At 37.5% G+C, this 15615-nt stretch overlaps 1 protein-coding gene across 1 annotated transcript in view; it reads left to right on the forward strand.

Moving 5' to 3' along the window:
* MARK1 (microtubule affinity regulating kinase 1) overlaps positions 1-15615 on the forward strand; it is a gene marked incomplete at its 5' end in the record, with an annotated part of 113516 nt that overhangs the window by 50369 nt on the left and 47532 nt on the right. Inside the window, 2 exons of the mRNA XM_046678016.1 lie at positions 1751-1954; positions 3121-3174. Coding sequence (XP_046533972.1) covers positions 1751-1954; positions 3121-3174 — 258 coding nt within the window. The remainder of the gene's footprint in view (positions 1-1750; positions 1955-3120; positions 3175-15615) is intronic.

A 15615-nucleotide genomic window follows, 5' to 3' on the forward strand; every position in this document is an offset into this window, starting at 1 on the left:
TGTTTATTGCAGTAGTTTTCAAACTTTGGCAGCATCAGAATCACCTGGAGGCCTTGTTAAAACACAGATTGCTGACCCTGCCCCCAGAGTTTCTTATTCAGTAGGACAGGAACAGGGCCAGAGAATTTGCATTTCTCACAGGTTCCCAGATGATGCTGGTGGTGCTAGTCCAGGGACAGCATCACGAGAACTATTGATTCTTTGAATCTTTCCTTTGTGTCTGGCACTCTACAATGTGGTGTATATAGAGATGAAGAGAAAACATCCCTGCCCTCGAATTGCTCACGGTGGGTGGCAGAGACAGAGAAGTAAGTGTCTAATAGTACAGTGGAATGGTGCTGACATATATGGAAGTACAGTTTGCTGTGAGAATACACCGAAGGAGCACCAACTCAGAATGAGGCCAGGGCTGCTGGTGTGTGTAAGACACTGAGAAACCCTTTGATACTGAGCCAAGTTAAAAAAAAAATCAGAAAGTAATAACAGATAGAAAAGTGACCTTGACTTGTGCTTTGCATGAGACTGGGAAGTGGAGTCATTTTTAATGTTGCCTCTAAGAAATTTCTGATCACAATTTTTCACAAGCTTTGGTCAAATACTTAGGATGACATGAGGAGTCTGAATTAGTTACTTTGCAAATAAAAGGTATCCCTTTCTTTTGCTAATTTGTTCTACTCATCTTCAGCTATGTTTAAGAAGCCAGTTAGAGAAAGATGTTATGTTTATCGCGTGTGATTCTATGTTTTCACAAAAACTGCTAGAAGTTTTACGTATGTCAGAATGCAGACAGGGGCTGGCCGGATGTACTGGTTAAGTTGGCACGTTCCGCTTCCGTGACCCGGGGTTCAGTGGTTTGGATCCCAGGTGCAGACCTACGCACTGCTTGTCAAGCCACACTGTGGCAGGCATCCCACATAAAATAGAGGAAGATGGACACAGATGTTAGCTCAGGGCCAGTCTTCCTCAAAAAAAAAAAAAAAAAGGAAAAAATGCAGACAAAACTAGACAAGGGCAGAGTCTGTGAGGCAGCTTTACCTGGAACCTCAGGCACTGAGCCTGCAATTGAACAGGCTCAGCTATTCATTGCAGTTGTAGGCTAGTGTGAGGCTGAGACAGAGTGACATGTTAGCCTCAAGAACAGCACTGAGGAGGAATACAGTGGGTGCTGGGTCATGGATCCAGGCAGGGCGATAGATAGCTCTTGCTTGGGCGTGGTAAGCTGTGTGTGAGGGGGTTGGGCAGGCGTCAATCAGACATCTACTTGAAGCTGGCAGCTGGTTGGTCAGCTGGCCAAGTTATTTGCCCAGCAAATGAACGAGTGACCATGACAAGTAATTGGGCTAGTTTACAGAAACAGAACTGTACTCTTAAGCTTGGTTTTCTTGGCATTAAAGACTCTGCCCTTTTCATGAAGCAATCCTAGACTGTGTTGTCATCTCAACCTAAAGGGGTAGCACCCTTAGAGGAGTAATGCTCTGTGGGCTCCCGGCTATCTAAGCGTTATATTTTTTAATCACATCATATGCCTAAAGCACTGCAGAACATTTCATTTTAGATAGTCATATTCCCCCTGGCAAAGGGAGCCAAAGTCAAGTAGAAATTATAAATAGAATGCTCAGACTTTAAAATCATGTAGTGCAGTGTATTTTCACTGAAGATGAATTTTTAATGAAAATATTTTGTAGTTTTTTTAACTGTCCTTTTATAATGTACCTTAATTAACAATGAAATCTTGTAACCTTTTTCTTAGCATACATCTGTGGATGGATATACTGAACCACATATCCAGCCTCCCAAGTCAAGTAGCAGACAGAACATCCCTCGGTGTAGAAACTCCATTACGTCAGCAACAGACGAACAGCCTCACATTGGAAATTACCGTTTACAAAAAACAATAGGGAAGGGAAATTTTGCCAAAGTGAAATTGGCGAGACATGTTCTAACTGGTAGAGAGGTAAGTTTTCGTGATACCTTTTAATATTTCCTTGGACCTCTCCAGAGCCTTGTTAAAAAGCTTTCCTGTAGCCGATGCCGGGAATAAATGACAATTGCAATATGGTAAACACGGGGATGTGTGTGAATGGAGCATACATAGGTAGCGCTATATCGTACCATAAAAAGTTGACCTTTTAGTCTTTAGAAAGACTCATCCCTATATAGTAGCATCTCTTATAATTCAGGTGTGCTACAGATGAGTTTTTCTCAGACTTCTGCCTTCCATTATATGGTTTATGTAAACATTTTTGATTACCTTTGCTTCCCAAACCCGGAAACAGGACTTTTATTAATTACTGGCTAGGGTAAATTTGGTATAAATACGTAGAAAGTTACCAGTTTTTATCTATTTAGAGACCACATTGAGCAGGTGTTGTTTTACAGATGGTTTTCTTAGGTAATAAGAGAATTGGGTTTCTAAAATCCCGTGTGTTTTACATTATGTATGTTTATATATTTAATAGTAGTTATTAATATTATATTTAATAACATATATTAAAGATGAAAAATAAACATCTAACATTCTATATTACATAATGCTTACTGGATCCAATTAGGACATTGTGAAAAATCTTTGTCAAAATGTTTTTAATAAGTTCCTTTTATTCTAGACATAATGTTATTGTCATTCCACTTGAATTTAGTTCTCTCTGTCCTTTCTGACCCCAGGAACTATTCAAACACAGGCTGCATTAGGCAGAGACTTAGAGGACATTCAAATCCATTTTGTTGGTTTGCCGTAAGAAGCTTGGGTATCTGGTCTCTCTAGCCACTTAATCATTTTATTCACGTAATACTTAATTTACTGGAAGCTTATAAGCTCCTCTCCTATGATAATTGTAATATCTTACCAAGATCATGAGTAAAAGATCAAGATACAGATGATTTTTACTTTAAAGGGAGAAACTTGGAAGAAATAAAATGTAATGTCATTGACTCTATCCAATAGGTTAAAGACATGGGTCCATGGAATATATTCTGAGGCTGCCAGTTTATCAAAACTTTACCATCCAAATATAGCTAACTTATACGTTGTTAGGAATGAAACGAAAGATGTTTTCTTTATAAGTTTTTATTCATTGAAATATATATTCTCAAATATAGTTCAATGATTCTCTCTTTTAGGTTGCTGTGAAAATAATAGACAAAACTCAGCTGAATCCGACTAGTCTACAAAAGGTATTTAATTATTTTAATAGTAAGTAATTACAATATGAGTTTATTAATTAATACATGATATTGTGTAAAGTCAGTTATCCTAAATTTCCTGTTAGATACAATACTACGTTACATTAATATATGAAGAAAAGACATGATATAAAACATACTGTTTATATTTAGTAACATTTAAATAATATTATCAAGTTGTTATTTGAGAAATATCTACTACTCAAATGCATGTGCGATATGGAAGGAATTTGTGTGTTCTAATTCAGTAGAATAAAACTTTATATCAAATATCTCGAAGTATTCAGGATTCTGCTTTGTTAAAAATCTATTTATGAGTTAACATTGTCCATAGGTGGGTTTCCTTTTGTTGCTTCACTCGCTTTTCTTCCTTCTACAAAAACTAGCTTTTCAGCTAACTTACAGGAAAAGATATGAACACTGCTTCAAAGGGTGAAAATCTAAAACGGCAGGGGGAGGGAAAAAAGCGATTAGGATGGAGATTACCTCGTAAACCTGGTAAAGCTGTTTCCTGTTGCCTTATTAATTGCTTATGTGGGAAAACTTCCTCAGGTACACATTTTAGTACTTTAAAATGAAGCAGATGTTTTAACATTTATGCTGTATATGTTAAGTTTGTATATAGTAAGATAATATGCGTTGTGATTTTTATTAGAACATAAGATCGTAGTCACATATTTAAATGTTATATGAATAATTTTGGATTCCTAAAACAGATTGAATCTTATCATAAGAAATTTGTAGTACACTGTGTTTAACTATACCTGATGTGATTCTAACATTAAATTAAAAATTTGAGTCTGATGATCAAGGTTTTCTGCTTGGCTTAGTGCCAGATAATTCAGTTTATTTTATGTATTTCTACTTAGAGATCTGTCTTTGTAGTTATTGAGATTCCTTTTAAATTTGACAACCAAAATAACTTTTCATAGCGTTGATATTTCTAATCAGTGAGAATATGAAAGGGTTGCTAGATTCTTTTTTCTCTGTCAGTGTGAGATAATATACCTTATGGCTGTCTTCTGCGAGAAACTTCTAGCACCAGTCTTTCAGCAAACCATCATGTAGTAGTATGAGTTACAAAAAGGCATCCTCCCTTCTGGACAGATGAATTGTCCAAAGATGCTGTTTTTTCCTAGGCTGGAGCCACAGTGGGACAAATTTTTCCCGCCCTTCTGCTGGGAATCCTTTTAAGATGCACGAACAACATAGCTATGCCCACTGGCCCTGCCCATGGCCCACCTAGCTTTTCCACTTTTCCTGGATTAAGCTATATGTTACTTTGGTAAATTGAGTGCTTTTCAGTGACATTTAGAGCTACTCCAGGCCTGTTGTGCTAGTTGGATATATAGTAATGTGACCCCCACTCTGTCTTTCCCAAGAGGGCGCAGAGAAGGTTGTGGAACCAAAGTTAGGCTTGTTGAAACATGCAAACATGAAGCTAAATGTTGATTTATTTACTGAATAAAAAATGTACTTGTTGATGATCGGTAATTTCTGTTATAAGTTCTGCTAATCTTGCCGATAAAATTTTACTTTTCCAAACAGGCATATAAAGAATGATGACAATTTTGTTTTATTTAATCTGTGAAAATTAAAGCAAGGAAAGATTGGAATTCACTAAATATAGTCAGTTCACTGTGTGCATGTTGTTGTTTTTTAAATCATTTTCATTTATGTTCATAGATTTGCATTCTGTTGAAAGTTTTGGAAAAAAGAGATCAAGGCTTGATTAGTTCTCATACATTGTAGAACATTCAACATTTGGCCTTACCCATTAGATGCCAGTAACATCTCCCGGTCAGTTGTAATTCATTTGTTTTCCTTAGCATTGACAGTCAAGTTCTATAGGTAACAAATAGCAAAATATGCTCTATATGTCTTAAATGTGCTTGTTAAAAGAGAGGTAATGATAGTGCGTATATTTGAAATAATGATTCATTTTAATCTCATCTCCAGTAGTATTTGGTTAAATCTTGTTCTGGATTTGATCTGAATTTAAGCCGATTTTCCTTCTTTATCCTCTTGAGTGTATAACATTTATAGGAAATATTACTTTCCTTTGCCAACATCAATGATAGATAAAAGTAGTCTAAATTTGGTGCTCCAACTGTTCAAAACTTCTAAAATATAAAGTTCTTAAAAACAGTTTGGTCTTTGGAATTATTAAGCATCTTTGGCTTCAACATTGTTCACCTAATATGCTCCTTTGTTTGTATCACATATTTTGAATTAATGGAATCCAGTTTAATGAGTTTTCATAATTTAAAAAGTATTGAGATAGATGCTGTATTACTGCTTCCTTTTTGGAGCATGAGTCCCTCCTCATACGTTAGTGGTTTTTGGAGTGGGTCTATGAACTATATTAGTGATTCCTAGGGATCTTTTAAGCAGCCTAAGAGGAAAAGCAAAACAATGAAGCAATTTTATTCATAGTTCACATAAAATGTAAGATTATAAGATTATCGTTTTCTCAGAAAATCCACTAAGTTTTGAAACTTGGACACATTAGTGTATACACAGATGACAAAGTTTGTGTTAGCTTGTCTCAGCTCACAGTTGGCAGGGTACGGTTTGCTGTCTTCTGTGTATTGTCAATTTGTATTTTCTATTGTTTTACTGTGTTGCATTGTATTCCCAATTCACAAAAATGGCTCAGTGGTTCAGAAGAGATTTGCTGAGTAGTAAAACCTGTAGTGGAAATAGAAACAAGACTGGTACAGCTCAGAATCGTGTCGTTAGGTAATAAAGAGGACTGCTGCCTTATGGTTACGGAGAAGGTGAACCTCTGTGCGAGGATAGTGGTTTTGCACAAGCAGGGAAAGTGTGAAAAAATTTCAGTAGTTGACATCTGAAAATTAGACTTATTAAATGAATAATCCATTTACTGCTAGTGTCTGGTGTGTTATCTATTGTATAAAGTGTTGACAAATGGTGACGTAAGCCTTTTAAACTTGAGTGAGTTTTCAGATAAAGCCCGTAGACCTCTCTGCTCAGCTAGTCAAGTTTTCCAGAACATCTGCGTAATAATCTCTGTTACGTTGATGAATTTTGTCACTCTAGGTAGAGAAGAGGACAGATCCATGGAAGCAATATTCAGAATTAAATTTCATTTAGTAAATTATCAAGAAACCAAACTTGTAAAAGCAATCGTAAAATTATTGACAAATATTTTGATCCAAGGAGAAAGCAGAAGAAGCTGTTTGGCGATATTCCTTAGCAGATATCCCTCTCGGACGTATGTTGAAATGTCAGTTACTCTCACATATGCATGCTTTATAGCACGTTTCGCTTTATCCCTGAACAAAACCACTTAGGTATTGAGGACTTCTTCCTTGTAGTCCTTTTCGTGTGTGCGGATCAGTTGAAGGAAAAGTCTTGACCAATTCTTCTGTGGGTCAATGAAAACCTACGTGATAAGAGTTAGCATTTTGTGAGCTGGGTTGTAAACTGCAGAAGTTGTCTTTGATTCAGTAATAAGATAACACCAGGAGGGCTTTTTTGGGGGGAGGGGGATATTCTGCAAGGAATGATACTGCTACGTGAATAAACAATATTATACCTAATGCCCACTTGTTGCTTCATTCTCCATGAAATTAGTGGTCAGCAACATGCCTCTGATCTTGATTTGGTTTTGAAGGAAATACTGAAAACAGAGGTTATCGTAAAATCATGGCTATTGAAAGATGTCTCTTTAGCACAGTGTGAAGAATTGGTGGGAAGTAAATCTTTCCCACTGAACTGTGATGGATTTTGAGGGAAAAAGTGTTCAAACAAGTTTCTTTTAAAAGATGATGCCGATAATGTTACTGCCTAGTTAAAATATCAACAGTTTAAATGTTGAAGATAAGATAACCAGATTTTCTGAAAAAAACAACTGTGTTTCAAGCAGTCCACTGACCAAAAATCTGACTTTTCTAAACTTGTGTAGTTATAGACAAAGGGCAATAACATATGACATATTATTGGGATATTTAACATACAAATGCTACATCCAAATATGAAAAATACCTTCCGGAGCAAGCATATCTGAAGAGTATATTAAGAATCCATTTACTGTTATCCCTCATCGAAACTTCCAGTCTTCCAGCTTTTGAGTGTGATAAGATCAGCAACCTGGAATCTGGTCTGAGAGCTACACATAATCTTCAGGGAGGAATACCTTTGTAAGGTTGGATCCAATAATCAAGCTGAATGTCTCTGACACATCAGCTAATTTGTCCCATTCCCATATCTATCTGCGATTGTGACTTAGGGATTTTTAATTTAATAGAAATAAAAAGTAAAAAAAAAAAAAGAAAACTAGAAGTGGAAACTGTCTTATGATTGGAGCTAAGTGTCATTGAGCCAAATACATGTGTTTATTAATTATTTCTTAATCTAACAAATATTTATTGAAAGAAATACGTATTTCTCCTTGTGTTTTCCTCTGCCTTTTAGGTTCCTCCTTTTCTGTTTAAATAGAGTCATTGTCCTTTTTGTTGGCCACTCAGTGTGGGGGTTTCACAAGGCTTAGTCCTAGGACTTCTCTTTCTGTGTTCTCTTCCTGGCTGTCTCAAAGGTAACTGTGGTTTAAATTATAAACTGTCGGCAAACTCACAAATTTATATCTTCAACTCAGACCTCCCCTAAATTTGTAATCTCTCAGAGAGAGCCCAAATTCATTATGTCCAAAACAACTCCTGATCCCCATGCCACCACCTCACCCCCTTGGCCCTCTTTCAGTGTCCTCTCTCAGTGAAGGACGCTGTCCCCAAGTTGTGCAAACCGGAAACCTCAGAACTCTCTTTACTCCCCCCTCTTCCTCATTCTCACCACGGATCCATCCTTGAGTTGTACTGATTTTATTTCTTATGTATCTTTTTTTATGTCTACCTTTGCTTTTTTCCATCACTACCATTATAGACAAAGCTGCTATTATTTCTCCAATGGGCTACCCCAGTAACCTTCTTTCTGCCTCCACTTTGCATCCCTACACACACACACACACACATACATGCATGTGTGCACACACACACAGAGTTTAAAATGTAATCACGGATGCAAAATTCATCTCTGATTATACCATCCCTTTATTTAAACTTTTAGATGTCATTCCATTTTTGGTAGCATAGAAATCAAATTCAAGGCCCTACCTTCCTTTTCCACCTCACTGTCCGTTAACTCCCTCCAGCATCTCCCCACTCTGCTCATCCCCTGCTCTTCCAACTTCAGTGACTGTTTCGTTTCCTATTCATACTGGTCATTCCAGCCACCAGGCCCGTGCAGCTTTGCATCATACCCTCTGCAAAAGTTAGTTAATCCTTACTCATTCCTCATGTTCAGCCTTAGAGTCATTGCTCAGGGAATCCTTTCTTGTCTCCACAACTGTTAAATCCTCCATCCTCCTTAAAATTAAGCACTGATAACCAAGGATTTTTCATAAAAAGTCACTTAATTTTTATTTGTTTTGGTTTTGGTAGTCGTTTTGGGTTTCGATGTTTGTATTCTGCCTCTGCCTCTTAAAACCTCTATTCTAAGTGCTTGGCCTTATTGGCTGTACAGCGTACATCTATTTCTTTATTCTCAGGAAGCTACGTGAGATTTACTAAAATAGATATGGAAGAATTTTCTCTTGGAAGTGGAGGAGGCTAGGGATCTTTAAATCACCTATGATTTAGACTGACCATCTGGCTGTTTTAAGTAGTATTCTCAGTTATTTGAAGAGTCATACTCCTATTTTTTTCTAACTTGGGCAGATTGTTGACATAGTAAACTAGTCTATTTTTAATTTTTTGATGGGGACTGCAGAATGTCTTTCTCATTTTAAAAAAGTTGCTTTCTCATGATTTTTTTTATCGGGCTAAATGTTTCGTTTCTAATCTTTTTTTTAAAGAAGTAAAACGTTACAGATGCTCTTGAAGCCCTATGTGTCATTTCTTGGTTCTATTTCTGTCTTTTCCTACCTAGAAATTACTACTATTCTGAATTTGGTCTTTCTTATTCCCATTCAAAATTTTTTTCTGGTTTTCACGTGTATCTGTACATAAAATACTTAACATTATTTGTTTTTAAACTTCCTATTCTTCTGCAACTTGCTTTTTTCATTTAACAGTCTTACGGTTTTAATTGTGTTAGTCTATATAGTCTAGTTCATTTATTTTCACTACTATTACTATATGCCATTATATGAATATGCCATGGTTTACCCATCCTCTTATTAATAGATATACTACAGTTGGTCCATTTTTCTGTTGGTGGATATTTAGATTGTTCCTGGTGTTTCTGTGTTTCATTTTGTTTTTTTCCCAGTTCATTAGCTTTTTGTTATTGCTATTACAGACAATGCTGCAATGATCATTATTGTGTATATCTTTTTGTGAAGATGTACAGAATGATATATCTCTCCAAGAGGAATTGCTGGGTTGAAGGGTATGCGTATCCTCAGCTTTACTAGATAATATCAAATTGCTCTTCAAAGTGGTTGCACCAATTTATACTTCTCCTGACACTGAATGAGATTTACTGTTGCTCCACATTCTTATCAACACTTTATATTATCAGATTTCTTAATTTTTGCCAATTTTATGGACACAAAATGTTATCTCCTTTTAATTTCCGTGTTTTTTAGTGAGGTTGGCCATCTTTTCAAATTTAATCTATTGTAAGTTTAATAACTTCTCTCTGAAGTTATTTGATTTGATAGCCCAAACAATTACATTTATTGAGCACCAACTTGAGTCCAGAGTTGTACAAGGTCTTGGGAAAGACTCAAGCAATATGAAATTGGTACTAGTTCATAAGAAATAAGAATCTTATAATCTATCTATAAAGATAGAACTTTGAGAAAGTGCCACAGCCTATCATTTAAAGAGTATTTTCTTCTAGTGCTTTGCAATGAATAACTGACTACAAGTTGTCAGGTTTGGGAAGTAATACTGAGCATCATTTTATGTTTTTAGTTAGAAATCATCTAATGTGTGTTCACTTAATTATATTCAGATCTCTTTTCCTGAACTACTGTTTCATGGGAAGAACTTAAGAAGTTAGCCTGAGTTGTTATACTGCTACTAGTAATAACTTTATAAAATATTTAGTGTCCCAATAAGGTGTCTGAAGGCTAAAAGAAGAGTAACACGATGATCCTAGGAACTAGAAAAGTTGAAAGTGTAATCTGTAGGGTTCTGTTAATGTACAAAAGTCATATATAAAATCTCTCAATGAATGGCATCTCTGAGAAAGTCTAATTCTATCTCTTACAACTGAATGTCATCTACCAGGTAAAGCAGCGCCCACACTTGGCATTAATAGGCCAGTAAACTGCTATCAAAGATACAGATAGAATTTTTGAAAAGATTACAGTAATGGCAAAGAAGAACTCCTGCCCCTCCCCAAAGCCAAATCAGAGCAAAATACTTGACAGGCTAAGAAGGCTGTGTTGAAAGGTACCAGAAGATCTGAACATCCCTCCTATAAGCCTAGTTTACTGGGACTCTGATGACAGCCTGGAAGAGCTCTCCCAGTAGGAACAAGCTTGACCACTGCCTTTGTCACGTTCCCCAAGGCCACAGAGTTGTCCCCATCTGCCTCTGGAAGAAGCAAGCAGTGAAGTCCTGTGACACTGATGAGGCCAAGGGCAACATGGTGAGCAGGGCTGATGGAGAGAAGATGTGCGCATTTGACTAGCCCCTGAGTGTGGTGCTTTGGGTGTAAATAGAGTGGGGATTGTCTGTAAGCCATGTCTACTTGGCCACTTCCAAATAGAACAGGTTTTCCCACCATCAAAAGGGGTAACAGGCAGAAGGAATGGAAGAGGTAGGAAAGAAGAGAGTAAGTAGTTGAGAGGAGAGAAGGAAAATGCTCATAACTGAGGCAAATGTTGATTAACACTAATGGAGTTTGACTAATCCCGACCCTAAGCCCTAACCAGGAAGGACTCACTTGAAAAGGAAATCTCTCTCCACAGAGTTGAGGATTGTTTACTAGCTTCAGTTATCTGGAACAAAGCCAAGGACCAGGAAGGAAATAATAAAGGCCTCTGAACAGCTAGAATATCTGCCACACAGTTTGAACAGTGAAGCCCCTGCCTTTCAGTCATAGAAGACCCGTCTCAAGCCTTCACTCAGGACTGACTTCTCTAGTTCACCACGCAATTTTAAGAAACTCTGGCTTTAGTTTCTAGCCCACAGCAAAGTTGAAACAGTAAGTTTGAAGGGCATAGTGAATTCAGAACTCGCCTGCTAAACTTAGGATATCACAGTTTGAAAATGAGAAAGAAAATAATAGAGATAAAATTAGAATCAGAAACTCAAATAATAATGTGGAACTATTTAGTCTATTTGCAAACCTCAATTTTCCTTTTGTGTGCCTGGGCATATGATACATACAATAATTGACTTCCTTTCTTTCTTTCTTTCTTTTTGGTGAGGAAGATTGGCCCTGAGCTAACATCTGTACCAGTCTTCCTCTACTTTGTATGTGGGATGCCTCCACAGCATGGCTGATGAGTAGAGTAGGTCCGCACCCAGGATCCGAACCCACGAACCCTGGGCTGCCAAAGCAGAACGTGCGGAACTTTCACCACCTGGCCACAGGGACAGCCCCAATAATTGGCTTTTTAAGTAATAACTCTCCATTTCAGGGTAAACTTCTTATCATAGATCTAAATGTTCAGCTCTCCTTCTCTCAACCCTCTTTACCTTTCCTAAGGAAAGCGAGCACTGATAAGATTGACAGCCTTGCTAGTAAAGATCTGCTCTGTATATGTGACTCACCGGCTCTCGCCCTCTCTGTTCCCTTTGACTCATGCAGCTGGTGCAGGAGACTCTGACATTAGTGCAGATTCTGTCCTCTTTGCAGCCAACTGGAATATTAGAGTTTAGGAAGGGGTTAGGGGGCTGTGGAGGTGAACAGACGCCATAAACCTTTACTGAAGCCATGTGCTTCTGGTTAGTTGGCTGAATTCTCTAGATTTGGAGCATTAATGACCCAAATATAGCTGATAATTCAAGTGTTTCTTTGAGAGGAAGGGTGATTGGTGGGCCAGGATTCTGGCATTTCATTATCTTTAGTCAATATACCACTTAAAACACCATAATCACTTCTTCCAACAGCAGCCACTCTTCCTCTTTCCACAACTACCTATTATTTTTAGCCAACCCACGCTCAACCCACACACATGCTGTTGCTTGTTATGTTTTTTTCTTATTCCTTGTCAAAAACTACTGAAGGAGAGGAAACTAAGGATAGAACAATATATGCAAGACAACTTTGAGATGTAGAAAGCCAATGGCTGTGTAGTATTGTTTTAGCTCGCGTCAGAATTACTTTCAGATGACCTTGGCCTTTCCTATGGAGACGGTAAAAAGATCAGTGATTGCCAGGGATTTGAGGGAAGAGAAGAACGAATAGCTGGAGCACGGAGGATATATAAGGCAGTTAAACTATTCTGTATGATATTATAATGGTGGATATATGTCACTATACATTTGTCAAAAGCCGTAGAATATACAAAACCGAGAATGAACCTTAATGTAAACTATGGACTTTAGGTGATAATGATGTATCAATGTAGATTCATCGGTTATAACAAATGTACCACTCTGGTGTGGGATGTTGATGATAGGGGAGGCTGTGTGTATGTAGGGGCAGGAGGGTAACTCTGTACTCTCTGCTTAATTTTGTTGTGAACTTAAAACTGCCCTAAGAAATCAAGTATACACACGCACACACATACACACGCACACACACACACACACACACACTTCTGATGCTGTATTCCTCACCTTGTCCTGGTTCACATACCTGAGTAAGGCAATTTGGTCAAGGAACACCACTGGGGGACAGGTATTCAGTTTTGATAGGAGCCTAGTGGCTAACTAATAGCTGCTTTTTAAAACTTGTTAGCCACGTTAGGAAGAGGATGATGAGTCCAAAACCCCAAGGGCCCCCTCTGAGTGGAGACTGTCTCCTTTCATCAGACTCCAGTCACCAGAATCATCAGTAACAGAGATTTGTAGCTCAAAGCAGTCAGTAGGGCTGTGGGGCGCAAAGATAGAGAGGGCCAGGCACAGAGTAGACACTCAACATTTCTTGAGTTCTAGGCTTTCAAGTGCAGAATGGAGGGAGGAGGTAATTTGGCAAGACCTAATAAAGTTGAAGATGCATATACACCATTATCAAAAAATTAAGCTTCTACAGTTCTACCTTAGAGAAATACGTTAAAAATGTTTGTTATAGCACTGTTTGCAATAGTGAAAATATGAAAATAACTTAAGCATCCTCAGTATGAAAATGTATAAACTATGGTTTCATCATATATTGTAGTAGAACACATCAGTTATTTATAGATGAACCAGATCTATACGTAACAGGGATAGAACTCAAAAACATAATGTTGAGCGAAAGGTTTAGAAAGATATATTCAATATGACTCCATTTATATAAAGTTAAAACACAAAGAATAATTTTGCTATTTATATATACACGTAGAAAAAGTATAAAAGTATGTGGAATGTTATATACCAACCTTAGGGTAGTGGTTATCTCTAGTGTGAGAAGGAAGAAAAAGGGATGACGATGAGTCTCTAGCTTTGACCATAATGGTTAATGTCTTAATATTTTATTTAAATAAAATTATTCTTTAAAAATTCATAATTTTTCTTAAAGATAAAACTCTCATGCAAAGGTGGCATGAATATTAACATCAGTTTGATGTTGGCAGTGGATACAGAGTTGCTAGATTGGTTTCTGTACTTTTTAAGAAATTTAAACTATTTCATAATTCTAAAAGTGGATGAAAAACATTCTTTCCAGACAGAGAGGAACAGCTTGTGCAAAGGCCCTGAGTAGAGAAGGATCTTAGCAAGTTCAACTGAGAGAAAAATGCTGGATGACTGGAGTGATGTCCACCTGGATGTTATGTAGAGTGTCATGAGATAAGCTTGGCCAGGTAACCAGGATCTTGATTTTCAAGGCCGGGTAGCCCAGGTTAAAGGTTGTGGATTTTGTTCTAATGGCACTGGGAAACCACCAATGGATTTAAAGCGATGTAGTGCTGTGCGGATAATGGATTGAAGGATGGGAGGACAGAAAAAAGAGTGCAGAATGGATGTACAGAGACCAATGGGATCTAGTGACAGTGGTGCCAGTATGGATGGATAGACATTGAGAGATTTGAGATCAATTTTGGAGGTAGAGTTGACAGGTCTTGGTGATGTATCTTATGTAGAGATTTTGGGAGACTGTGTTGTTAAGGATGATTCTAAAATTTCTGTAATAAGGTGATGAATGGATATACAGAGCTGGAGGAAACCAGGGAAAGATCAAATTTGGTGTGAGAAATCAAGTGATGAGTTCGAATTCCTGTGAGACAACCAAGTGAAAATATTGACTGGTTACTTGGTTATAAAGGTTAGGATAAGAAGAATGCTCTGGATGAGAAATTTAAATTTAGTAGACATCAGCAGATTGATGATAGTTGGAGCCATGATAAATCACCCAGGAAGAACACAGAGAGAGTAAGAAGACAAAGGGTCTAAGAACTAAGCCTTGGGGAGCTCCCTGTTGAAAGATTGAGTGGAAGGGAGGGGACCCAGCAAAAGACTGAGCAGCCAGTGAAGCAGAAGGAATGTCCAGAGGATGTGCTGTCAGAGCCGAGGAAGGAGATGGTCTCAAGTACTGAAGACTGAGAGGTTAACTGCATGTTCTTTGTCCCAGTATGTTGAAATGAGAATGCATTTCACAGTTACAGAAAATAGCATAGCTCTCTTGAACGGGAATGAATTTTCTTTGACATTCCGTTTATTGATGTACAATTTTAATTATTAAACTTATAAGTATCATGGATTTCATAAAAATTTGTTTATATGAAGCAGACACACGCAGACTTATGTACTACCTGGATTTGGTATAGGAATTAATGAGGATAGCCAGGACAAGATTTTTGTGGTAGATAAGCCTTAAGTAGGTTTTTCCATTGGTGTGAAATTTTCTTGAGGCGTATCAGCACATTATATTTCTGTTTTTAAATTGTGATAAAATATACAGAAGATTTACCACTTTAAGCATTTTTAAGTGTACCATTCAGTGGCATCAACATTCACAACATTCACATTGTTGTGCAGTCATCACCACCATCCATCCAGAGCTTTCTTTATCTTCCCAAACTGAAACCCTACCCATTAAACAACAAACCCCTATGCCTCTGTCCCCCACAGGCCCTGGCAACCACCATTGTACTTTCCGTCTCTCTTAATTTGACTGCTCTATTCTAGGTGCCTCATATGTAAGTGGGATCATACAGTATGTATTCTTTTATGACTGGCTTATTTCACTTGGCATAACGTCCTCAAGGTTTGTTCATGTCCTAGTATGTGTCAGAATTTCCTTCATTTTTGAGGCTGAATAATATTCCACTGTATGTATGCACCACATTTTGTTTATCCATTCATT

Source organism: Equus quagga, chromosome 12 (genome assembly GCF_021613505.1).
Source record: "Equus quagga isolate Etosha38 chromosome 12, UCLA_HA_Equagga_1.0, whole genome shotgun sequence".
Lineage (NCBI taxonomy): Eukaryota > Metazoa > Chordata > Mammalia > Perissodactyla > Equidae > Equus > Equus quagga.